Below are 26,216 nucleotides of genomic sequence, written 5' to 3'. Positions count from 1 at the left end.
GTTCATCTCAGGCATCTTGAACTTAGGACCTTTCAACTTTCCTTCTGGTCCTTCAATGCTCACATCAGGGCCTTCAATGTCCACCTTGGGTCCTGAGACATCAATGTCAGCCTTTGGCAGGTTCACATCCACTTCTGGGCCTTCTGCTTTGAAGCCAGGCATGCTGAACTTGGGCATTTTCACCTTGGGCATCTTCAGGTGCCAGTCTGGACCATGAACATCAACATCTGGAGCATTAATGTCCATTTTGGGGCCTTTGATGTCAACTTCAGGGCCCTTGAGGTCACCTTCTACTTTGGGCAGGGAAACATCCACATCTCCCTTCAGTTTGGGACCCTTGAGATGCAAATCAGGCATGGAGATCTTGGGAGCCTTGATGTTCATCTCTGGCATCTTGAACTTAGGACCCTTCAGTTTTGCATCAGGACCTTCTATATTCACATCTGGAACATCAATGTCCACCTTGGGTCCTGAGACATCAATGTCAGTCTTTGGCAGGTTCACATCTACTTCAGGACCTTCTCCCTTGAAGCCAGGCATGCTGAACTTGGGCATTTTTATTTTGGGCATCTTCAGGTGCCAGTCTGGACCATGAACATCCACATCTGGGGCATCGATGTCCACTTTGGGGCCTTTGATGTCAACTTCAGGAACTTTAATCTCACCTTCCACTTTGGGCAGGGACACGTCCACATCACCCTTCACTTTGGGGCCTTTCAGGTTAAGATCAATGTCTGGCATGGAGATCTTGGGGGCTTTGATGTTCATCTCAGGCATCTTAAACTTGGGGCCTTTCAGTTTGCCCTCTGGACCTTCAATGCTAACTTCAGGAATGTCAATGTCCACTTTAGGGCCAGTAATATCCACCTCTGGACCCTTGAGGTCACCTTCTACTTTGGGCAAGGACACATCCACATCACCTTTCAATTTTGGGCCTTTAAGATTCAGATCAATGTCAGGCATAGAGATCTTGGGAGCCTTGATGTTCATCTCTGGCATCTTGAACTTAGGACCCTTCAGTTTTGCATCAGGACCTTCTATATTCACATCTGGAACATCAATGTCCACCTTGGGTCCTGAGACATCAATGTCAGCTTTGGGCAAATTAACATCCACTTCAGGGCCCTCTCCCTTGAAGCCAGGCATACTGAACTTGGGCATTTTCACTTTGGGCATCTTAAGGTGCCAATCTGGACCATGAGCATCCACATCTGGAGCATCAATGTCCACTTTGGGGCCTTTGATGTCAACTTTTGGCCCTTTAAGATCTCCTTCAAGTTTGGGAAGAGATACATCTACATCACCTTTTACCTTGGGACCTTTCAGGTTTAAGTCAATGTCAGGCATAGAGATCTTGGGGGCTTTGATGTTCATCTCAGGCATCTTAAATTTGGGGCCTTTTAAGCTTCCCTCTGGACCCTCTATATTGAGTTCTGGGCCCTCAATATTCATACTGGGAACTTCTACATTGATGTCTCCTTTTGGTAAATCCATAGCCACATCAGGTCCTTCTGCTTTTATGCCAGATACACTAAACTTGGGCATTTTCATCTTGGGCATCTTCAGATTCCATTCTGGACCATGAACGTCCACATCAGGTGCATTAATATGAACCTCTGGTGCTTTAATGTCCACTTTAGGGCTTTTAAAGTCTCCTTCTAAATTTGGGCCTGCTACATCTAAGTCTCCCTTGACCTTAGGACCTTTCAAATTTAGCTCCACATCAGGCATAGAAACTTTGGGAGATGAAATACTCAGGAAAGGCATTTTAAACTTGGATCCTTTCACTTTGCCTTGTACTTCCACTTCTGGAGCATTAATGTCAACTTTTGGAGCTGTTACATCAACATCTGGCTTTTTAACTTTGACATCCATGTCAGGTGTCTGAACTTTGGATCCAGAAAAATTAAATTTAGGGAGCTTAAAACGAGATTTCTTTGATTTCCCTTCAATATTAACCTTGGGAGCAGAAATGTCCACTTCTGGGCCCTTCACATCTAACTTGGGAGTTTTAATTTCACCCTCCAGTTTGGGTCCAGAGACATCAACATCTCCCTTAAGCTTTGAGCCCTTTAAATTCAAGTCAATTTCAGGCATAGAGATCTTGGGCATGTTGACATGCATGTCAGGCATTTTCAGTTTGGGGCCTTTTAATTTGCCCTCGGGACCATGAATGTCAACATCTGGAGCATTTAGATCTAATTTTGGGCCCTTTATGTCAAGAGAAGGCCCTTTCAAATCACCTTCAACACTTGGAAGTGAAACATCTACATCTCCTTTCACTTTGGGGCCTTTAATGTTAAGGTCCAAATCTGGCATTGAGATCTTAGGAGCTTTGATGTTCATCTCTGGCATCTTGAACTTAGGACCCTTCAGTTTTGCATCAGGACCTTCTATATTCACATCTGGAACATCAATGTCCACCTTGGGTCCTGAGACATCAATGTCAGCCTTTGGCAGGTTCACATCCACTTCAGGACCCTCTCCCTTGAAGCCAGGCATGCTGAACTTGGGCATTTTCACCTTGGGCATCTTCAGGTGCCAGTCTGGACCATGAACATCAACATCTGGAGCATTAATGTCCATTTTGGGGCCTTTGATGTCAACTTCAGGGCCCTTGAGGTCACCTTCTACTTTGGGCAGGGAAACATCCACATCTCCCTTCAGTTTGGGACCCTTGAGATGCAAATCAGGCATGGAGATCTTGGGAGCCTTGATGTTCATCTCTGGCATCTTGAACTTAGGACCCTTCAGTTTTGCATCAGGACCTTCTATATTCACATCTGGAACATCAATATCCATCTTGGGTCCTGAGACATCAATGTCAGCCTTTGGCAGGTTCACATCCACTTCAGGACCCTCTCCCTTGAAGCCAGGCATGCTGAACTTGGGCATTTTCACTTTGGGCATCTTCAGGTGCCAGTCTGGACCATGAACATCCACATCTGGAGCATCAATGTCCACTTTGGGGCCTTTGATGTCAACTTCAGGAACTTTAATCTCACCTTCCACTTTGGGCAGGGACACGTCCACATCACCCTTCACTTTGGGGCCTTTCAGGTTAAGATCAATGTCTGGCATGGAGATCTTCGGGGCTTTGATGTTCATCTCAGGCATCTTGAACTTAGGACCTTTCAACTTTCCTTCTGGTCCTTCAATGCTCACATCAGGGCCTTCATTGTCCACCTTGGGTCCTGAGACATCAATGTCAGCCTTTGGCAGGTTCACATCCACTTCTGGGCCTTCTGCTTTGAAGCCAGGCATGCTGAACTTGGGCATTTTCACCTTGGGCATCTTCAGGTGCCAGTCTGGACCATGAACATCAACATCTGGAGCATTAATGTCCATTTTGGGGCCTTTGATTTCAATTTCTGTTCCTTTGAGGTCACCTTCTACTTTGGGCAGGGAAACATCCACATCTCCCTTTAGTTTGGGACCCTTGAGATGCAAATCAGGCATGGAGATCTTGGGGGCTTTGATGTTCATCTCTGGCATCTTGAACTTAGGACCTTTCAGTTTGCCTTCTGGTCCTTCAATCTCAATGTCTGGTCCACTTAGGTCCACACTTGGCCCTTTGAGGTCTCCTTCCAATTTGGGAACATCTACATCAACCTCACCCTTTATCTTTGGACTCTTTAAGTGAAGATCAATGTCTGGCATGGAGATTTTGGGAGCTTTAAAGTGCATGTCTGGCATCTTGAATTTAGGACTTTTCCATTTACCTTCCGGGCCTTCCACAGCTACTTCTGGCATGTCGACATCCAATTTGGGGCCCTTGACATCCAGTTCTGGACCCTTTAAGTCTCCCTCAAGTTTTGGGACTGAAACATCAATATCTCCTTTGATTTTAGAACCCTTTAAGTTGAAATCAACATCAGGCATGGAGATCTTAGGAGCCTTGAAGTGCATGTCAGGCATCTTGAACTTGGGACCTTTCAGCTTTCCTTCTGGTCCTTCAATGCTCACATCAGGAACTTCAACATCCACCTTGGGTCCTGAGATATCAATGTCAGCCTTGGGCAGGTTCACATCCACTTCTGGGCCTTCTGCTTTGAAGCCAGGCATGCTGAACTTGGGCATTTTCATCTTGGGCATCTTCAGGTGCCAATCTGGCCCATGAACATCCACATCTGGAGCACTGATGTCCACTTTAGGTCCTTTGATGTCCACATCTGGCACTTTCATTTCACCTTCTAGCTTGGGCAGTGTCACATCCACATCCCCCTTGACTTTGGGGCCTTTCAAGTTTAAGTCCACATCAGGCATGGAGATCTTAGGGGTCTTGAAGTGCATGTCAGGCATCTTAAACTTGGGGCCCTTCAACTTTGCATCAGGACATTCCAGGTCAACATCAGGTACTTCCACATCCACGCTGGGACCTTCCAATTCTCCTTCTAGCTTGGGCACTGTCACATCGAGATCCCCTTTGACTTTGGGGCCTTTCAAATGTAAGTCCACATCAGGCATGGAGATCTTAGGGGTCTTGAAGTGCATGTCAGGCATCTTAAACTTGGGGCCTTTCAACTTTGCCTCAGGACATTCCAGGTCAACATCAGGTACCTCTACATTCACATTGGGGCCTTTCAAATCTCCTTCCAGTTTTGGAACAGTCACATCCATATCCCCTTTGACCTTAGGGCCTTTCAAGTGCAGGTCCACATCAGGCATAGAGATCTTAGGAGCCTTGAAGTGCATGTCAGGCATCTTAAACTTGGGACCTTTCAGCTTTCCTTCTGGTCCTTCAATGCTCACATCAGGAACTTCAACATCCACCTTGGGTCCTGAGACATCAATGTCAGCCTTGGGCAGGTTCACATCCACTTCTGGGCCTTCTGCTTTGAAGCCAGGCATGCTGAACTTGGGCATTTTCATCTTGGGCATCTTCAGGTGCCAATCTGGCCCATGAACATCCACATCTGGAGCACTGATGTCCACTTTAGGTCCTTTGATGTCCACATCTGGCACTTTCATTTCACCTTCTAGCTTGGGCACTGTCACATCCACATCCCCCTTGACTTTGGGGCCTTTCAAGTTTAAGTCCACATCAGGCATGGAGATCTTAGGGGTCTTGAAGTGCATGTCAGGCATCTTAAACTTGGGACCCTTCAACTTTGCATCAGGACATTCCAGGTCAACATCAGGTACTTCCACATCCATGCTGGGACCTTTTAATTCTCCTTCTAGCTTGGGCACTGTCACATCGAGATCCCCTTTGACTTTGGGGCCTTTCAAATGTAAGTCCACATCAGGCATGGAGATCTTAGGGGTCTTGAAGTGCATGTCAGGCATCTTAAACTTGGGGCCCTTCAACTTTGCCTCAGGACATTCCAGGTCAACATCAGGCACTTCCACATCTATGTTGGGGCCTTTGATATCAACTTGAGGACCTCTGAGATCAGCTTCCATTTCTGGCACAGAAGCATCTATCTCTCCTTTCAGTTTGGGCCCCTTCAAATTCAAGTCCACATCTGGCATGGAGATCTTGGGAGCCTTGATGTTCATCTCTGGCATCTTGAACTTAGGACCCTTCAGTTTTGCATCAGGACCTTCTATATTCACATCTGGAACATCAATGTCCACCTTTGGCCCTGAGACATCAATGTCAGTCTTTGGCAGGCTCACATCCACTTCAGGGCCCTCGCCTTTAAAACCAGGCATGCTGAACTTGGGCATTTTCACCTTGGGCATCTTCAGGTGCCAGTCTGGACCATGAACATCAACATCTGGGGCATTAATGTCCATTTTGGGGCCTTTGATGTCAACTTCAGGGCCCTTGAGGTCACCTTCTACTTTGGGCAGGGAAACATCCACATCTCCCTTCAGTTTGGGACCCTTGAGATGCAAATCAGGCATGGAGATCTTGGGAGCCTTGATGTTCATCTCTGGCATCTTGAACTTAGGACCCTTCAATTTTGCATCAGGACCTTCTATATTCACATCTGGAACATCAATGTCCACCTTGGGTCCTGAGACATCAATGTCAGCCTTTGGCAGGTTCACATCTACTTCAGGACCTTCTCCCTTGAAGCCAGGCATGCTGAACTTGGGCATTTTTATTTTGGGCATCTTCAGGTGCCAGTCTGGCCCATGAACATCCACATCTGGGGCACTGATGTCCACTTTAGGTCCTTTGATGTCCACATCTGGCACTTTCATTTCACCTTCTAGCTTGGACACTGTCACATCCACATCCCCCTTGACTTTGGGGCCTTTCAAGTTTAAGTCCACATCAGGCATGGAGATCTTAGGAGTCTTGAAGTGCATGTCAGGCATCTTGAACTTGGGACCCTTCAACTTCCCTTCTGGACATTCAATATCAATATCACCAACATCCACATCCACCTTAGGGACTTTAACATCAACTTCAGGACCTTTCAAATTTCCTTCCACTTTTGGAAGAGAAACATCTACATCACTTTTCAGTTTAGGTCCTTTCAGATTAAGACCAACATCAGGCATAGAGATTTTGTGTGTCTGTATATTCATGCTCGGCATCTTGAACTTGGGGCCCTTTAGTTTCCCTTCTGGAGCTTCAATATTCACATCTGGAACATCAATGTTCACTTTGGGTCCTGAGACATCAATGTTGGCCTTTTGAAGATTTACATCCACTTCAGGGCCCTCTCCTTTGAAGCCAGGCATACTGAACTTAGGCATTTTTACCTTAGGCATCTTCAGGTGCCAGTCTGGGCCATGAACATCCACATCTGGTACATCTACTTGGGGGCCTTTGATATCAACAGCAGGAGCTTTTATTTCTCCTCCCACTTTTGGAACATCATAGTCTCCTTTCACTTTAGGGCCTTTCAAATTCAAGCTAACATCTGGCATGGATATCTTCTGAGGCTTTATATTCATTTCTGGCATCTTAAATTTTGGCCCTTTTAGTTTTGTATCTGGAGCTTCAATATTTACATCTGGAACATTAATGTCTACCTTGGGTCCTGAGACATCAATGTCAGCCTTTGGCAGGTTCACATCCACTTCAGGGCCTTCTCCTTTGAAGCCAGGCATGCTGAACTTGGGCATTTTCATTTTAGGCATCTTAAGGTGCCAGTCTGGGCCATGAACTTCAATGTCTGGAGCATCAATGCCAACTTTGGGCCCTTTAACATCCACATCTGGAACTTTTATTTCACCCTCTACATCAGGCAATGCCACATCTGCTTTTCCTTTAGGCCCCTTAATATTCAAGTCCACATCAGGCATGGAGACCTTAGGAGCCTTGAAGTGCATGTCAGGCATCTTGAACTTAGGACCTTTCAGCTTTCCTTCTGGCCCTTCAATGCTCACATCAGGGCCTTCAATGTCCACCTTGGGTCCTGAGACATCAATGTCAGCCTTTGGCAGGTTCACATCCACTTCTGGGCCTTCTGCTTTGAAGCCAGGCATGCTGAACTTGGGCATTTTCATCTTGGGCATCTTCAGGTGCCAATCTGGCCCATGAACATCCACATCTGGGGCACTGATGTCCACTTTAGGTCCTTTGATGTCCACATCTGGCACTTTCATTTCACCTTCTAGCTTGGGCAGTGTCACATCCACATCCCCCTTGACTTTGGGGCCTTTCAAGTTTAAGTCCACATCAGGCATGGAGATCTTAGGGGCCTTGATGTTCATCTCAGGCATCTTGAACTTAGGACCTTTCAACTTTCCTTCTGGTCCTTCAATGCTCACATCAGGGCCTTCAATGTCAACCTTGGGTGCTGAGACATCAATGTCAGCCTTAGGCAGGTTCACATCCACTTCTGGACCCTCACCTTTGAGAGTAGGCATACTGAACTTAGGCATTTTCATCTTTGGCATTTTCAGGCTCCAGTCTGGGCCCTGACCTTCCCCATCTGGTGATTTAATATCTATCTTCGGACCTTTGATGTCCACATCTGGTACTTTCATCTCTCCCTCTATTTTTGGTGCAGACATGTCTAGATTTCCTTTCATTTTGGGTCCTTTGAGATCCAGGTCCACATCTGGTAGAGACACCTTTGGAGCCTTGAAATGCATCTCAGGCATCTTAAACTTGGGGCCTTTCAACTTTCCTTCAGGTCCTTCAAGGTTCAAATCTGGAGCACTAATATCTAGTTTTGGTACAGAAATGTCCATATCAGCCTTGGGCATGTTTACATCCAATTCTGGGCCTTCTCCTTTGAGACTAGGCATGCTAAATTTGGGCATTTTAATCTTTGGCATTTTCAAGTTCCAATCAGGACTCTGAATGTCAACATCTGGAGCACTGACATCTACTTTGGGGCCTTTCAAATCTCCTTCAATCTTTGGCATTGTGACATCATACTCTCCTTTTACCTTGGGGCCTTTCATATGCAAATCTACATCAGGCATGGAGATCTTTGGGGCCTTTATATTCATCTCAGGCGTCTTCAGCTTAGGACCCTTCAGTTTTCCTTCAGGTCCTTCAATGTTCACATCTGGTGCTTTGACATCTACCTTGGGTCCTGAGACATCAATGTTGGCCTTAGGGAGATTCACCTCCACATCTGGACTCTCTGCCTTGAAGCCTGGCATACCAAACTTGGGCATTTTTATCTTTGGCATCTTCATGTGCCATTCGGGACCTTGAACATCCACATTCGGGGCATCAATGTCCAGTTTGGCACTTTTAAGTTCAACATCAGGAACTTTAATCTCACCTTCAGGCCTTGGCACGGTAACATCATATTCTCCCTTTACACTGGGGCCTTTTAAGTGTAAGTCCACATCTGGCATGGAGATCTTTGGAGCTCTGATATTCATTTCAGGCATTTTAAACTTAGGTCCTTTCAGTTTCCCTTCTGGTCCCTCAATGCTCACATCTGGAGCACTGACCTCCACCTTAGGCCCAGAAATGTCCATATCTGCCTTGGGCAGATTCACATCCACTTCTGGGCCCTCTGCTTTGAACCCTGGCACACTGAATTTGGGCATCTTCATCTTGGGTATCTTCAGGTCTGGGCCATGAACATTCACTTCTGGGGCATCAGCATCCACTTGGAGGCCTTTCAGGTCACCCTCAAGCTTTGGTGTTGTGACATCACACTCTCCCTTCACCTTTGCGCCTTTGATGTGCAGATCTACATCAGGTATGGAAACCTTTGGAGTCTTGACACTCACTTCAGGAAGATCAATATCAGGACCTTTAAGTTTGCCCCCCAGACTCTCCATGTTGGCACTTGGGGCTTCTATGTTGACCTTAGGCCCTGAAATACTGATGTCTCCTTTCGGTAGAGCCACATCTACATCTGGGCCTTCTCCTTTGACCCCTGGGACACTGAACTTGGGCATCTTCATCTTGGGCGTTTTCAAGTTCCATTCTGGGCCATGCACTTCCACATCTGGGGCACTAATATCCATTTTGGGGCCTTGGACATCAAGTTCAGGGACTTTGATTTTCCCTTCTACTTTGGGTAGCACAACATCTACACCACCTTTCCCTTTAGGCGCAGCTACATTTAGGTCTACATCTGCCATAGATATCCTACAGGCCCCTATTTTTCCAGAAGGGCTGCTGAGCTTGGGACCTGTCAAGGTCCCCTCTAAGTTTGGTGTCTCTATGTCCACTTTGGGGCCTTTAACTGCCACATGAGGGCCTTTAACATCACCTTTGACCTCAGGAGCAGACACCTTCATATCGCCTTTCAGTTTACCAGACCCAAGGCTCAGATCCACATCCTGCATGGAGATTTTAGGTTTCTGGACGATCATTTCAGGTGTCTTGACTTTAGCACCCTTTATCTTCCCTTCTAGCCCACCAATGGCAATCTCAGGCTGACTAACATCCCCAGAGACCCCAGGAAGGGTCACTTCACCTGTGGGCACTGTCACATCAACGCCAACTCCCTCTCCCTTGGAACCTGATGCAGAGAATTTAGGGACTTTCATCTTGGGCAAATTCAGTTTGCCTCCTAGCCCATGAATGTCGACATCAGGGGTTCCAACTTCCACACTGGGACCAGTGATGCTGCCCTCAATTTTGGAAGCAGAGGCATCCATTCCTATGTTCCCCTGCAGCTTGGTACCTTTCAGACCTAAGTCACTTTCGAGTGATGGCCCAGTGATTTGGGGACCCTTCAGCTTCCCCCCAAGGCCCTCAATATTGACAGAAGGGGCACTGACTTCCAAGTGAGGGGCCTGAATGCTCCCACCAATGGCCAAACCTGGCTTGTCACCTTTATGCCCCACAGAGAACTCAGGTGCGGAAACACTCAGCCCTGCCTCTGGTATCTGACCCTCCGGGCCTGCTGAGACACCAAATTTTGGCATCTTCATGGTTGGAATTTTAATTTTCCCAATATCACCACTCTGGAGGGAAGGACCCTGTACCTCTACTGAGCCAGTCCCAAGAGAAGACGAAATGTCCACCCCTGGAACTTGGATCCCTCCTTTGCCACCCAAGTCCAAGCCTTTTGCACTGACATTGACGCCGGGGCTTCCCACCTTTATCCCAGGTACGGTGACCTGGAATTTTGATTGGCCAGCACCTTCGAGCTCTGGTCCTGAAGCAGAAACGGCCCCTGCCCGGATATCCATGGCAGAGCCAGGGGTTGGAGAAACTGCCCCCGATCCTGAGGGTAGTCTAATCACCGTCTTCCCAGACTGCATCTCTACATCTGTGTTGGCGATTTCAGTCACTTCATGCTTTGGTATCTTGATCATGAACTCAGGGCTGCTGATGTCGATGTCCTTCACTCCTTCCCGACCGGTCACATCCACAGTGTAGGCTGTGACCCTTCTGGTCACCGTGATGGTACGGCTCTGGGTCTCCCCAAGGTCCCCTTCCACACCATCCTCCGACTTCAGTCGTGGCTTGATCTTTGTGGTGTAGATGCGCTGGTAGTCTTCATCATCCCCGCTCTGCAGAAAGACACGCCCAGCAGAAGTTGCAGCAAAGCCCGCCTGAGTTGGCAGATGCCTGGCCGCAGCCTAGCCGACAACAGGGTTGCTTGTTTCTCAAAGATGCTCAGAACATAACAGAGTTCCAGAGAGTCTCCTGGGACAGAACACAGGGGACTGAAGAAAGGGGCTGACAGTCACATTACAAGAGGAAAAGAGAAACTATCTGGAAGAAAATTCTGGAAAGCAAAGGTCATAGATTCCTGAACTGTGCTCCCAGGAAGAGACTCGACCACCCAGTGGTACTTCAAATCAACCTGTTCCATGGACCCATCCCAAACAGACCCTTCATCCTTCAACTCTCAACTTGCAGGCTTGTTTGGTTAAGGTCTCCTAAGAGCCTTTGCATACTGGAGCGTTTGTGAAGCCTGAAGGCCTGGCTGTGTTTGGGAATACTTTCACAATTAGGACACATGGTTTATTCCATAAGCAAGCCACGAGGAGTGAAGAAGCCTTCCCCACGAGCCCTACGCTGCTCATCTTCTCACGCACAGAAAGTAGAGAGGCAGGTTGAACACCAGTGAAAGCGCTTCAAAAACTCTAGTAAAGCAGTCTTTACTTGGCATCTAAGCCCCTAACACTTGAGCTGGTTCCCAAGCCATGGCACAGTCTCAAGAGACCGAAAGAACACAATACTTGTAAGAACAGAATCAGCCGCATGCCACAACATAGGCAGGAAGAAAGCAGCAGAGAGAAGTCAGAAAGAAATGAAAGAAGAAGATGGAAGTAGCAGAGGTTCAGGACACAAGCAGAAGGCTCAGGAAGTGAGGCCAGGAGGCCACCAGGATTATGGCAAGCTCAGAGCAAAGGTGGGTCACCAGGAACTCACCAGCACCACCTCGGAGCTACGGGAGCTGAAGACTTCATGAGTCCAGGTCTGTCCAGGCTCAGGGGAACGGTCCCCCTTACGGTGCAACTTCAAGCCAACAGTGTGATGCCCCATGGTGTTCAGCAGCTGGGTCACCTCACCAGACTGCAGGTTGTCAAAGTAGATGGTGGCACCCACAATCTGGTCCCCTAAGTAAGGAAGTGCAACAATTAGGTAAAAGACATGCAGGGCTCAAGAAAGTACCACATAACAGATGCTAAAACTGACTTTCCTTTAGCTTTGTAAATACCATGCAGACATGGTATTTTGCCCATTCTTTGTACAGATGAGGAAACTGTGGCTCAAAAGGCCAACTATTTTACACAAAGCTGCAGAGCTGGTGAGGGAGAAGACTCGGATCTGAAGACAAGGGCTCCAGGACTCCTCATAACTGCCTCCCCTCATATTCACAAGCAAGACACGGAGTAGGCAAAAAAGAACAGGGCTTGGATACTGACCATCTTTAGTTGTTGGACCCAAGCCTTCCACAGCCATTTGGGCATTTCTGCCTGCTCCCCCGCCTCCCGTCCTTCCTTTTAGTAACCTCTCTCACCCCCCAGTGCCCAGTCACTATCTTGGGGAGACTCACCCTCTTTGACCACTCCAGTGCGGGCCGCAGGGGAGTTCTGCATCACTTCCTGAACAAAGACTCCATCATCCCTCTGGGCAATGGTCAGTCCGTGGGAGCCGCTGCCCTGCCAGTTAGGCAGCAGCAGCTCCCGAGTTGTCTCCTCCTCCTTCTCCATCTGGGATGAGGTGAAGAAACAAGAGCATTGGTCACGGGAGATATGAGGGGCAGAAAAGCATGAGAAAGCCAGAAATCTTTGGTGCTGTGCACACCCAGGGAGTGGAAAACAAGCGCCATGCACCTGCTCCCTCAGCCCTGGCTCACCTGCCAAGTGAGGGGTTCCTCGGGTAGGAGAGTGATCTGTATCATGTTTTTCCACTGTGGAAGTTCTCCCAATGCACAATAAAGAGTATAGAAAGGGGGTAACCGGCCCTTTGATCCACCCAGGGAAAGTTCCAAATACTACATCAAATACCCAGTGTCCCCCATCCTAACCCCCATCCCTCTGCACCATCCCACCTACTGACCTTTGCAGGACTCTGTTCAGGAGCGAACGCCTTGCCAGGAGCCCGCCCCTCCTTCTTCTCTTCTTTTAACAGTCTCTCTCTCTTTGGGAAACTCAGTCACACAACCTAGGAAAAATTTTCACCGTGATGCTCACACTTGGCTTTTCAAAACCTCCATGAGCTGCCACCCAAATGATAGAGAGATGCCGTTTCCCAGGCCAGGCCAAAACTCCAGTCAGGTCCCTACCACAGCCAGCAACTACATGACTCTGAGGTCTGTTGCCACAGAAAACGAAGCTAAAGGAAACTAGACCAAGTCTCCACCACTGGCTGCATCCTCCTAGCTATAGGACTCTTGCCAAGGGCACTTGACCTCTCTGAACCTGTTTCCTTGGCTGTGAATGTGGAAATGGTAAGAGTTCCATACAGATTGAAAGAAGACAGCAGCTGGTCCACGGAGGTTCCACAACAAACCCAAGTTCACCATTCTCTAGAATAGCTGGTCCCACCTTACAAGCAGAGAGATTGAGACTCTGAAAGGCCAGTTTGCCTGGAGTGCACACAATGCTGATGCCACACCCTAGCTTGTGTTTCTGTGGGTCTTTCCCCTATACCACATTGAGTCTCACCTCTTCAGTAATGTGAGACCATTCTCCAAGCACAAATGCTGCTGTTCCCCACCGCACTGACAGTGACTCAGTTTACCATCTCTAGCCTGGCCCTCGGGACCAAAGGGAATCCTTTCCAGCTGACCTAAAAAAAGACAATTCCACTCTCCCAGACTCCCAAAGCCAAAAGACCGAAGCAAAGCTGAACCCAACTCAGGCCTGTGGTGAGTCAAGGACCATGGTGAGTCAAAGGCCATCTGGCTGCCCACACTGGGCCCTGAGCCAGACTCCATAGGTAAGGGCATGCCTCCTTGCCACCAGATGAGTTATCAGCTGCAGAGGTACCCTGGGAAGGCACCCGGAAGGATGGTAGATATAACGATGAACCAACTACAGCCACCCACACAAAATGGCACTAGCAGCCATCTAAAGCATACCTGTGAAATTGTATGAGGGACTCTATAAACTGTGGTGAGCCTCACCCAAAGCCCCACCCTGAAACTGTTTACATCCAGAAATTTGTCAACCAATCAATAAATGTATGCATACTGAGCACCTCCTGTATGCCCAAGTCTGCACTAGATATTATAAAGGATACCAATCAGGGCACACAGCCCAGCCCAGCACTTAATTGTACACTGCATTGGGCTGTTAGCTCCCGTCACTCAAGCATCCTCTAGACACTTACTGAATGCACGCCATGTGCCAGATACAGAAATTCAAAAGACTTAGAGTCCTGTCCCGGCACAAATGATAAGCAAGAGACTCTGGGTGTGACCAGCTGGGCTCCATAATGTTCCAGAAATCTTAAGAGACTTATCAGGGCAATGAAATATAAATGGGGCATCCAAGGTGCTGGAATCGGCCTCTAGGATGGGACCGTGGCTCTTAGAAACCCATGGCACTTAGCAGGTCCAGTTTCAGGAAGATACCAACATGGGTAAAACAGAAACACAAATATAAACCCCAGATCACCACACCTGCTCTCAAACTCAACAAACTCACAAATGCAGCATTTCTCATGAGCCTACTTGACAACACAGGTGTGGCTAGAGTCCGAGCAAAGACAGGAGAGAGGCCCGCTGGCACAGGCTCAAGCTAGGGAAACACCCTCTCCCTTCCGAGCAGGCAGAAGAGGCCACGTTAAGAGGAAAGTCATACTGACTCTTCCCAACTCGAAACTGGCACCTTCTGCCCCGGCCCCAGACCAACACTGAGAAGCCAGCCTAAGAAGAAGGAAGAGCAAAAGTCTCTAGCTTGGACCCCTAAGAACTGAAGCCACCCCTTCAGGTTTCCCTGTCTTCCTCCTTGTGCAGGGCCCCTTGCTCAGCTAAACAGCCTGGTGCTGAGCCAGCAGAGGAGAAAGAGAGCCAGCTCACTCACCCACATGGGGGCCCCACCCTCCACCCCCCCTTCCACGGTGAGTCACTGCAGTCTGAAGCAACAGTTCCAGACACGCACAGGGTCACGCCTAAAACCTAGTCAATGCAAAGCCTCCTAGGCCAGGCCACCAAGGAGCAGAGGGGCTAGGACCTGCCACAGCTCCCTTTCTCCAGCTTGAGCCCAAGGACAAGGGTCTTTTAGATGCAAAGAGTGCTGAGGACCAACTCCCTGTAGGCTTCACCCGGTAGGCTACTTAGAGAGAAGTAATTCTGAAAAGTTCTCCACCCCCGAGAACAGAAACCACTGGGTTCATGCTACAGCTCTGTTATCCTGACACAGCCAGGAAGGGCTCCCTTCTCTTCAAATCTAGGCCCGGAAGACATGGGATGCACATGAGAGGTGTGAGGCCATGATAGCCATGGCCCGATTTTCTGCTTCTAGGCCCCAGCTCTTGGCCTGCCCTCCACCAGTGGAACCTGTAGCAAACCCAGATGCTCTTCCCTCTCCTCCCACATGGTTAGGTTAAGCCAGGCCTCCAGGAAAATCCAAAAATGGTCTTTGGAGGTTGGGGGAATTCTTCACAATTCAGTCACTCATCACAAGCCTTTGGGGCTTGAACGGAGACAAATGTGTGCTACTAACATGGTAGCCGCATGTGGCAATTTAAATTTAAACGGATTATACACCTATAATCCAAGCACTCAAGTGGGCAAGCAGGAAGATCTAGAGTTTAATGGTGACCTGAGCTTCATGAGAACCTGTCTCCAGAAGTGAAAAATAAAATAATTTTAGGCAAATAATTAAACTATAGTGGTATTTTCCCCACCAGATGAGAGGTGGCTCCGTGTGAATTTAGAATGCTTGCTGCTCTTCCAGAGAACCTGAGTTAGTTCCCAGCAGCCCTGTCAGGTGGCTCACTACCACCAGCCAGTAAGTCCGGCTCCAAGGATCCTATGCCCTCTGGCCTCCCTGCACACCTCCACATATGTGGCACACACAGTCCCACATGGACACACATAAATAAACAACTCAATTTTTTTTTTGTTGTTTTTGAGACAGGAGTTCTCTGTGTAGCCCCGGCTGTCCTGGAACTCACTGTGTAGATCAGGCGGCCTTGAACTCAGAGATCTGCCAGCCTCCGCCTACCAAGTGCTGGAATTAAAGATGTGTGCCTCCACTGCCTAGCTTAAAGTCACCAGTCCCTTTTTTTTCTGGAGATGAATTCTTACTATGTAGCTCTGCATGTCCCAGAACTCACTTTGTAGACCAAGTTGTCCTCAAACTCACAGAGATCTGCCTGCCTTTGCCTCCCTGTGCTGAGATTAAAGGCCTGCACTACTATGCCAGGCTGCTCCCAATTTTAAATTATTTTTAATTTTTATGTTCATATGTATGTGTACGTGCTCATGAGACCGGAGATGTCAAATTCCCCTGGAACTGGAGTTCCAGGTGGTTGCAATGGCCCAACATGGATGCTAGGTGTCGAACTTGGGGTCTCTGAAATAGTCCTCACCCCCCAACTCCCAGCCATCTCTCCAGTGTAGCTGAGAATGACCTTAAACATCCTGATCCTTCTGCCTCTACCTTCTGAGTTCTGAGATTGCAAAGGTGTACCGCCACACCCAGCTTGAAGTTAAAAATGTAGTTCCACTAGCCACATTACAGGAGCCTAGCAGCCACGTGTGGCTACCACTGCCATTTCTGGCAGCAAAAATATGCAAAATTTTCCCTACAATGACATTCTAGAGGACAGCACTGGCTGCCACTCACATATGGGAAAGGAAGGTACACGGAGGCTAATAGGGGAGTGTTAAAGCCCTATAACTCAGCTCTGCTAGCTCTGTTCCCGTGGCCCAAGAGATAGCCTTGGTATCCTTTCTGATGAGAAGCAGGGCTGGAGTGGAGAACCCCCGAGGCAGAAGGCTGTTTGGAGTGAGGCAGTGAGGGTGCTCTAGATAAAAAATAGAAAGTACTTGGGGCTAGGGCACAGTTCAGGCCAAATGCCATGACAGAACGCCCCATCCTGCAACTCAGAACCTCAAAATTCCATGCAGCAGCAAGGCTCTGCCTGTGCCCGCTTCCACAGGGGCCATACTTGAGCAGATCCAGACGATGCCCAAAAGCAGAGAGTTCCTGGCAAGGGTGACCTCCAGAAGAGCATTCTCTCCCCTTTGTCACCAGGGGACTAGGCCTTCCCGTTTCTCTCCGCAGAGGAGAGCTCGGGGCAATTGCTACTGCAGCTACAGATAGCCAATGTCTATCTGACACAAAGACTCTGAGTAACAAGGCCTAGGGTCTCAATGGCTGAATTGGGCCAGATTTGAAGACAAGACCTACACTAGCAGAGCACAGAGCAGTGGGCCTGACTAGCACAGTCTGCACGCAGAAGGGGATATGCGTGGAAGAAGGAACTGCACCTGCATCTGGGGGGACCTCAATGACAGAACCTTCCAGCACTGCAGCACCCACAAGCCCTAACTAACCTGCCAGGGACAAGCAGTACCCACCCCAAGAACATAATGACTCATGGCTAGGATTAGAGACCTCCGCCAGAGGGAAAGCCCTGACACTCAAAACCAAGCAAGGGGTTGGAGAGTCATAGAAAGGAGACACACCCAGATGTATGATATCCTGTCATAAACACTCCCCAAAGAGGAAGAGAAAGCTGCACGCTGAAGGAAACCCCGCCATCGCTAGTTAAGAGAAAGACTTCTGCAGAGCACTGCATGCCACGCGCTGTACTGCTGACTTCTCTGCTTAGGGTCCCATCTCCTGGACAAACGACCCTGGAGGGCAAGAATTCGCAACCTTATTTTAGAGATATGGAGACAGGCCCCAATCCAACAGTCTTCACACAAGCAGAGGGACCAATTCACAAATATATACAGGATGAGACACACAAACCCCTGAGAGCCGGGGGTGGGGGTGTACACCTTTAATCCCAGCCCCCGGGAGGCAGAGGCAGGCAAATCTCTGTGAGTTTGAGACGAGTCCATTCTACAAAACAAGCTCCAGAATAGTCAGAGCTAAACAAACTAAAAACTGAAAAAAAAAAAGAAAAAGAAAAGAAAGAAATTTCTGAGAAAGACCCATAAAGAAAATACACAGAAGCAAGGCCTATGCTGGAGCAGGGGAGACTGGGAGCTAGAGAGGCAACCACCAGAAGATGGAAAAAAGCCTCCCCTCTTGTGCCCCTCCAGCCTCATGATGGCCCCACCCGCGCCCAGCATTTAAGGGGCCTTTGATTCTGGGTCTCTTTGAGGCTATGTTCCCAGGGGTCAGGAATCCCAAGCTTCCCAGAAGCCAGAACTCCCCAGAACCTAGTTCTGGATTTCTCTTGGGTTAATATGTAGAAGACAAATGGAGATTTTTCTGTCTAGCTCCCAACCTGAGCTTCATCAGCAGAACACACTTGGTAGAAGAGAACTGATTCCTGTGAATTGTTCTCAAACACTTACACATGTGCCACAGCGTGAGGACACACATGTAAGTACACAGAAACACATTTATAACAAAACAGGAAAAACAAATGTTTAGCAGAGACGGGCATAATGGTGCACACTTGTAATCTCAGCAGTTAAGCACTGAGCCAGGAGGATCACTGCAAGTTCCAACCCGTCCTGGGCTACATAGTGAGTTCAAGGATAGCCTTGCCTGCATAATGAGAACCTGCCAAAATAAACCAACATAAAAAAAACTTTACAGGGATGGACCTTGTGTCCCATGCCACCTATAATCCTCAGGAAGCTTAGGCAGGAATATCTAAGTTCAGGCAAACAAGGCTACTTAGCTAGACACAACGGGGGCACCGTCAACTTTCGGGAGAAAACAATCAAAGAGAATTAGACCAACAAGACCCAGCGACCTGGATCTTGGAAGGATCTTCAGAGAAACACCTAAGGGGACACACACATATGCAGAGCACAGAGACCCTCGTCAGCCTCATCATTCACCCTTCCCAGCTCAGGCAGTCCTCGGTGGTGAGATTTCATGGCTCTCAGCAGATACCTGTCACCTGTTCTCCTAGTAAAGCTGGGTCCCTGGGTGTGCACCTCCCTTTCTGTGCGTGCACCTGCCACAGGAAGAAAGTGGTGCTGATCCAGCCCACAGCTCCTGCCATAGCCTCCCCACTCTAACCTCCTTTTCCCCATCATGCTGGGGCTTTTTGCACATTGACCTCTAAAGCGGTCATACAGTCCCATGATTGCTGCTGCTTCCTCCTCCTCCTCCTCCTTCTTTTCCATTGTTTGTGTTTGTTTTTTGAAACAGGGTTTCTGTGTGTACCGACCCTAGCTGTCCTGGCACTCTCTTTGTAGCCCAGGCTGGCCTCACAGAGACCTGCCTACCTCTGCCTCCTGAGCGCTGGGATTAAAAGGCAGACGTGCACCATCATGCCCCAGCCCTACAACTGCTTCTTGATCTCCACCTCCACTTCTCTCTACTCCGACCACAGACGTTCCCCACCACCAACTCTTGGAACAAGCCGCAAGGCCCGAAACTCTAAATTCTCACTTCCAGCAGGGATAGTCCCTCTCCTTCCCCTATCCAGGAGACCAGGAGGGACTCTCCACCTCTCCCCGTGCCAGAGACTGGGGACAGCATCACAGTATCCAGGTGGAAGTTCCTTATCTGGCAACAATGTCAAGGAAGATTTGGCCTTTGCCAGAGAGGCTGGGATTAAGACACTAACTCTGAGGGCAATGTCCTACAGTTGAGAAGCCAAGGGGATAAGTATCTTGAGTTGCTGGGGGGGGGGGGTAGATTAGTTTTTAGAATATACCCCGGGCCCCACCCAGCTCTCTGGGAGGTGCTGCATGTTCGCCCCCCAGTGGTCAGGCCAAGTAGTGAAAGACTCAGGGCCAGGTCTTCAAATGGCGGTGGCTACACACACACACACACACACACACACACACACACACACACACACAGCCGAGAGCCAGGACACGTAGCCAGGATCAGCTCCAGGCACTTCCCCTTCCCCCAGAACCTCCGTTCCAGCCCCCAGGGACCAGGCAGGATGCCGCTCCCTGACAGGCTGTGTGCAATGCATTGCTGCTCAACCACCATCTGTGGGGACTCTACTCCCAAGGCTGCCCTATCCTTCTTGAAGGCCTCGGGACACAAACTTCAAGGCCTGGGCCCACACAGGACAAAGGAGCGGAGCTTACTTCGTTCCTTAACTGCAGTCTCTGCACACCGACAAGGAGCTTCCACTACAGAGCAGCCATTGCCTCTGCCCTCCAAGTCCCCGGCAGACAGAGGTGACACATACCACAGTATGAGTGCCCCATGAAGAGCCAACAGGCCATCTTCTCAGGGGCAGTAACACAAACACAGAGACTCGAGACCACAGTGGAACCATGACCCCCCGTTGCAATGCAAACAGTGACCGACACAAGACCAATTATTTGAGCCTTAGCCCCAATGAGAGCTGAGGCCCAGAGAGAGAAAGGGGAGCTTCATCAAAGCGCACACAGACATCGCACAGAAACAGTCTGTAGTACCACGCCCCATGCTGACACTTTTTGGACAAACTCAGGTATGGGTGATGCTATGGTCCGGAAGACTTTGGAAAGCAGCCGGTGGTCAAATCCGGGGAACTGCAAGCTCCTGAGAGCCTGGCTGACGCCTGAAGGGGGCAAAGAGAGCAGAAAGCCCTAGGCACTCACCACTGCTGCGGCCTGTAATGCACATTGTAAATTGACAGCCACCTCCCTTCCTGTAGGCTGAGTGACTATAAGCACATGGTCAGGCCAGCCCCAAGGAGACAATCTTGGGGGCGTCCAGGCAAAGAGCCCTTCAGAAGTCAGACTAGCTCTCCCAGTCTGCCTCTCTGGTCTGTCTCCAGGCAGTTCCCAAGTTCTGAAAAAAGGCAGTGACCACACCCCAATGCCCCACACACTCCTCCACCCCCACAGCTTTACCCCAACTCCTCAAACCAGCTCCTCAGGCTCGGAGTGCTATGTTCGGGTGGCCAGAACCCGCCAGACAGTTCCAAGTGGAGCAGAGGAGTCAGGAGTAGTGGCGCTCTGAACCTCTAAGCAGAGCCTCCCTGCGTCTGAAATGACCTGGGGCTCCACAGCTCATTCCCTGCCCTGACTAATGCTACTCTTCTTCCACAGAGCTCCTTGGTTCAATCTCTCCTGTCCTTTCCTGGACCATGCCTGGCTTCTCCTCAGCCCTTTGCATTGCTGCTGACCTCCATATTACCAGCACTAAGCCTCGAATGACTCACGCAGCTTCCTGAATGTCTTGCTTCTCCTAGGGACAAGAGACTCAGAAAGGGGTTCAGCTATCTTCCAGATGCCATCCCTATCAGCACCCAGGGCCCTTTACTAGATTAACCCCATGCTTCCAGTTCCTTCCTCACACTCCCATGCCCGTATCTCAGCTCGGAGCAAGGAAGTGCCCTTACATGAGGGGTTCCCTTCTACCTCACAGTCTGCACACTAGACACCCCAGATGCATACCTAGCCCATAGTTTCTCAAGGTGAGAGAAGGAAGCCAATGGTTCATTCAGCTTAGGAAAAGAGGACTACCCTGCCTCAGGGACTTCCCTCATGGGACACACCAAAGCAGTTCTACTCACCTAAACTATTCTCAGTATAGGTGGAGACCTTTAAATGTTTCCCAAGGCATCTTCCTGTCCGCACCACACGCTCGTGCGCGCGCACACACACACACACACACACACACACACACACACGCGCGCGCGCGCGCGCCTATGAGGACAACACCCAGCTGAATCGCTGGATTCTGTGAGAAAAGGGATGCAGTGGAGATGGTTCCTGCCATTGAGGTTAAATTTTAATGGGAGACTGTTTCAAAACTACTTATTGGGAGTCCAGCAGTGTTCTGGGGGCAGAAGTAGACTTCTGGGCTCTTTTCTTCCTGGGAATTCCGGGTCACTCTCCAAGGACCCCAACTACCTGGGGAAGCTTTTCTACAAATCCCCTCCCCAGAACTGGAACACTGAGAATACAAGCACCCCAGGAGCACCTCGTGGCCTCAGAGACAGGCCAGGACCACACCCTGCCAAACCAGGATGCCAACGCAGGCACCATTTGCACACTATTCTGTGCTCACGTTGTGCAGAAGTGACAGAGTGTGCAGGCAAGCACGTACAACACACACACATCGGTAACCCTACGTTGTCAGGGCACAGTTTGAGTTGTGGGATATCCCCGGGTCCCCGCCAAAAGTCTTCCAATGCTCACCACCAAGTACAGCTAAACCTGCTGCCATCCCAGCACCACCAAGATTCTGCGTCCCCACCAACTCCGCCCTGATACTGCAAGGGGCTCTCGGCCAGAGGAGCCCAGGCCCTTGCACACTGCACATCCCCTCCCTGCATGGGAAAGCCTTACATAACACAGCTCTCTGCACACACCCTAAGCACGCTGCTTTCCAACTCCACAGCAGGCTTTCGCCCCCCGCCCTCTCCGCTGGCTCGCACTGCAAAAGTGGAGGGTTCCAGAGTGAGCAGTGAAGTCCTTCACCTACGCCCAGCGCTCCGGCCCCCACCGCCTACTCACTGCCCCTTTCCCCCTCCCCTTTGCCCCTCTCCTCTCCCCCCCCCCCCGAATTCTGGTTTGAATTAGTCACCGGCTCCAACCACTACATTCCTCAGGCTGCTGGCGTCCAGCCAGGCGCTGGGGCGGGGGCCATCCCGCCCGGACGAGTTTGGGAGTGGGGTGGGGTAGAGAGAAAGCACCGCCTCTAGAAGGAGCAAGGGAGGTTCTGGGGACTGAGTCGCTTGCACAGCCCCCCTCCCCGCCCACTCCAGCGCAGGAATCTCCCTAATTATGTCCCTCACCCCCACTCCCACCCATCCCACGGGGAGGCGTGCTGCAAACTTCCAGGCTCCGACGCCCAGAAGGAAGAAGGGAGTCTTCAGGATCTGGGAACACGGAGGGGCAAGACTAGGGCGGGGCAGCTGCCGAAGGCGCCGCTAGGAACCAGAAAGGGAGAGGCTGATGGTACAGAGCAGGGTGGGGTTGAGGGGGACTCCAGACGCGAAGTTCGGGGCCGAGGTGTGGAGAGCCGAGAAAGACAGCAGAGGGACACGCGGTGTCGGGGCGCCGGAGGGGCGGGAGAATTGTCACGGGGATCTCGGAAAACTTTTCCAGTAAACATGGAATAGGAACTCAGCAGCGCTCTGAGCCACCGCCCCAAAGTGGAGGGGTGGGACAGGGGCCACCAGGCCAGGAACGCTGCGCCCTGCAGTGCAGTTGGGACGACAGTCCACCCGCGGGAGAAATATAAAGCGCAGCAAAGCATCTATCAAAGCGATTTTCTAACTTAGCCCGACTTGTGCCCCAACTCCAGGGAGAATATTCCACTCCCGAAGTGTGACCCGTCGCCTGTCCCGGCAGTCACAGGCGGCCAGGTTTGCTCTGAACTGTTGGAACCCTCAAGTGACACTACCGCAAATGCACCTCTCCCGAGTCCCTCCTTCCCTGGCCACCGGTGTCCTAGTTCCAGACCGCACCAGCCGGCGTTTCGCTTCCCTACCTGCGGACTTAGTCCCAGGACGCAGCCATAGCCGACGTAGGGCCCGAAGTCGCAGTGCTGTGACTGCTGGTGACGGCGAGCCCCAGTCGGGGCGGGTCTGGCAGGCGGACAGTGCAGTCCCCGCGGCAGAGCTGCTCCAAGTGGCCGGGCCCCCGCGCGCGGAGGCGGCTCTTGTAACTCGGGCGGGTCTGCCCCGAGCTGTGGGGAGAGGGCGGGGCCGGGCGGGGCCCGAGCAGGGCTGGGACCCGAGAGCGAGACCAATGCTGAAGCCACCCGGGAGTGGGCTGGTGAGGGGAGACTGGCGAGGGACGAAGAGGCATCGCCTTTTCCCTTCCCCTATTCCATTTATTGCTCCTGTCCCGGGTCGGGATCTTCCCACCCCACTCTGAGCAGTGTGTGTCTCCACCGGCAAGAAATTCCTGGAAGCACGCAGGAGCAGGGACTCACTCCAACCCTCACAGTTGGAATCCAGCGTCAACCCATTCTGCAGGAAGAGCCAAGAAGCTCAGATGATTCAGCCTCGACCTCCAGCCTCAACACAGACCTTTGAGCTTTCTCTCAAGCTTAGACACTTCAGTCCCAGGCCCCAGCCTCCCGTGTTGGTTCCCAAGTTTCTTGCAGCCGCGCCCATTTCTCGCCTTCAGACTGTCTCAAAGCTCCTACAAAACATGCTGACTCTCAAACTCAGATTTCAACCCCCAGAAATGGGGTCACCTATGCACCCACGGAGCTATTCAGCAGCTGCAGCCACACCAGAGTCAGGCTTGTAGCCCTTGGACGAGAAATGGGTCTGTTCAACCTCTTCTGTAGACACTTGTCCTCGTGCCCTTTGGGGTTTTTGTTGTTTTGTTTGGAGGGCAGCAGTTTATGAAGCCCTGGATGTCCTGGAACTGACTAGACCAGGGTAACCTCGCAGATTCGCCTGCCTCTGCCTCCCTGGGATTCAAGGCATGAGCCACCATGCCCCACTAACCTGGAGGAACCCAAGATTCAGCTTTTTCTTTGCCTCTCCAGTCTTTCTCCTACCCCTCAGCCCCTCCCCCCATATTCCCATTTGCAAATTGTTCAGCTCCCCAATTTACAGCCATTTCCCACAGCCACTTCTAACTAGATGTGGATTTTATTAAATGTTTAATGATGGGGTTGCAGGGACCTTCTGGCTACATCCTCCCCACATACCTCCCTTTTTCTTCTTCCCTCCCTGGCAAGTGGCTATCCAACTGCCCACTCTAGTTTCCCTTCCTTTCCAAACTCCCCAAGAGACCTAAGGCTGGAGAACTGAGACCTTGGCCTGAGATAGGAACGCCTTCGCTCAAAGACCATGAGTGGGCTGGTGCTGAGACCAGCCCTGCCCTGTCCTCTGAAATGGCAAACATGTTTACAGGCTAAAAATATCAGTCAAGTCTCCTGCCAGCCCTGGGGGCTGTGTCCAGGTCCAGTTACCACACAGGGGACAGGCGGAGGGGGGAGGGGGACAACAGAAGGGAATGACAGACACCAGACACATACATAATGGACATGCCAAGGGGGAGACATGTAGGTAGAAATTCAGACAGGTATGGGCATGTAAAGACAGACAAAGCAGAAAATTGGCCACTAACATGCTTCTCTCTCTCTCTCTCTCTCTCTCTCTCTCTCTCTCTCTCTCATCTAGTGACTCAACCCCACCAGATATCATCACGAGCAGACTGTCTGTCATAGGCTCAACCTTTCAAAGGAAAAAATCAAATCTTCTCCTTTCCCAGCACTCACTAGGGGCTACATAATGAGTCCCAGGACACCAGAGATACACCGTAAGGATCAGGTCAAAACACAACTCAAAAAACAAAACTCAAGAGCCAGTCATTCTTTAATTTATTTATTTAGTGTGTATGAACATGTGGAGGTCAGAGGACAACCTGTGGGAGTTGGTTCTCTCCTTCTACCACGTGGGGCCTGGGATCAAACAGGTCACCAGGCTTGGTGGCAAGTGACTTTAACAGGCTGACTCATCTCCTAGGCTAGCCCTCAATTGTGATTTATTGAAACAGGGTCTTATAACGTAGCCCAGGCTGGTCTAGAATTCACAATATAGGTTTGGTTGTCCTCATGTGTACAGCAATTCTGCCTTAGCCTCTCCAATGTTCACCACATCAAGACATTTTACTCCATTCAATTCATATTCATACATTTATTGAGCCAGGCATGGTGATGCAGACCTTTAATCCCGGCACTCCAGAGGCAATGACTGGAAATCTTTGTGAGCTTGAGGCCAACCTAGGCTAAATAATGAGACCCTATCTATATATAAATAGCATTTATTTAATCTCTTAAACATAGACCGAGAATAAGATAAAGTACCCTGCAACCCTAAACCAGGTAATCCCTGTTGACATTTAAAAAAATTAAAGCCTCCATAACGATGAGGGGTATTTATTGGGTATTTGTTGTTTTGTGTGTGTATGCACTAGGAATCGAACGCAAGACCTCTCCCTTGATAAAATGAACACTACCCAACAATGCTGCATCCTAGTCCTTAAAATGTAAGCACTATAGAGAGGCAGAACAATAAAGAGTAAACTCCTGCCTAGAATGGTGGTACACTCTGAGACTGTCTGGTTCTAACCCCCTGGGATCAGGGTCATCTGTGACCTTGGCTACATAAAGGGTTCAAAGTCAGCCTGAGCTACGTAATGCCTTGTCTCGAAAAAACCAAAGTAAATTTCTCCCTTTTTCTCTGTCCAGACATTCTGCCCAAAAGTCACCAGTTAATCATTTACCAACAGATTTTTAACTTTGAAATGAATCTTCATCTGATTCCTTGAAAGAACAAGTTTCCTGATGCATGATCCCTGGGCTTTCAGGAAGGTGGCTATGATACAATATAAGCCCAAGGCACTGAG

The 26,216-nt window shown here is 50.0% G+C and overlaps 1 protein-coding gene across 1 annotated transcript in view; it reads right to left on the bottom strand.

The window, feature by feature from the left end:
* Ahnak (AHNAK nucleoprotein) overlaps positions 1-23,501 on the bottom strand; it is a 34,475-nt gene extending 10,974 nt beyond the window's left edge. Inside the window, exons 1-8 of the mRNA XM_050136484.1 lie at positions 23,335-23,501; positions 12,851-12,955; positions 12,345-12,501; positions 11,717-11,904; positions 6,903-10,848; positions 5,491-6,308; positions 4,171-5,268; positions 1-3,987 (exon numbers count right to left, since the gene is read on the bottom strand). Of these exons, the coding sequence (XP_049992441.1) occupies positions 1-3,987; positions 4,171-5,268; positions 5,491-6,308; positions 6,903-10,848; positions 11,717-11,904; positions 12,345-12,501 (10,194 nt within the window). The 5' untranslated portion in view covers positions 12,851-12,955; positions 23,335-23,501. The remainder of the gene's footprint in view (positions 3,988-4,170; positions 5,269-5,490; positions 6,309-6,902; positions 10,849-11,716; positions 11,905-12,344; positions 12,502-12,850; positions 12,956-23,334) is intronic.
* Positions 23,502-26,216: the final 2,715 nt, after the last annotated feature.

Source organism: Alexandromys fortis, unplaced genomic scaffold (genome assembly GCF_014885135.2).
Source record: "Alexandromys fortis isolate MF-2015 unplaced genomic scaffold, M_Fortis_MF-2015_v1.1 scaffold_3, whole genome shotgun sequence".
Classification (NCBI taxonomy): Eukaryota; Metazoa; Chordata; class Mammalia; order Rodentia; family Cricetidae; genus Alexandromys; species Alexandromys fortis.
The sequence above is the reverse complement of the archived record's forward strand: the minus strand, read 5'-3'. Positions and strand labels throughout refer to the sequence as shown.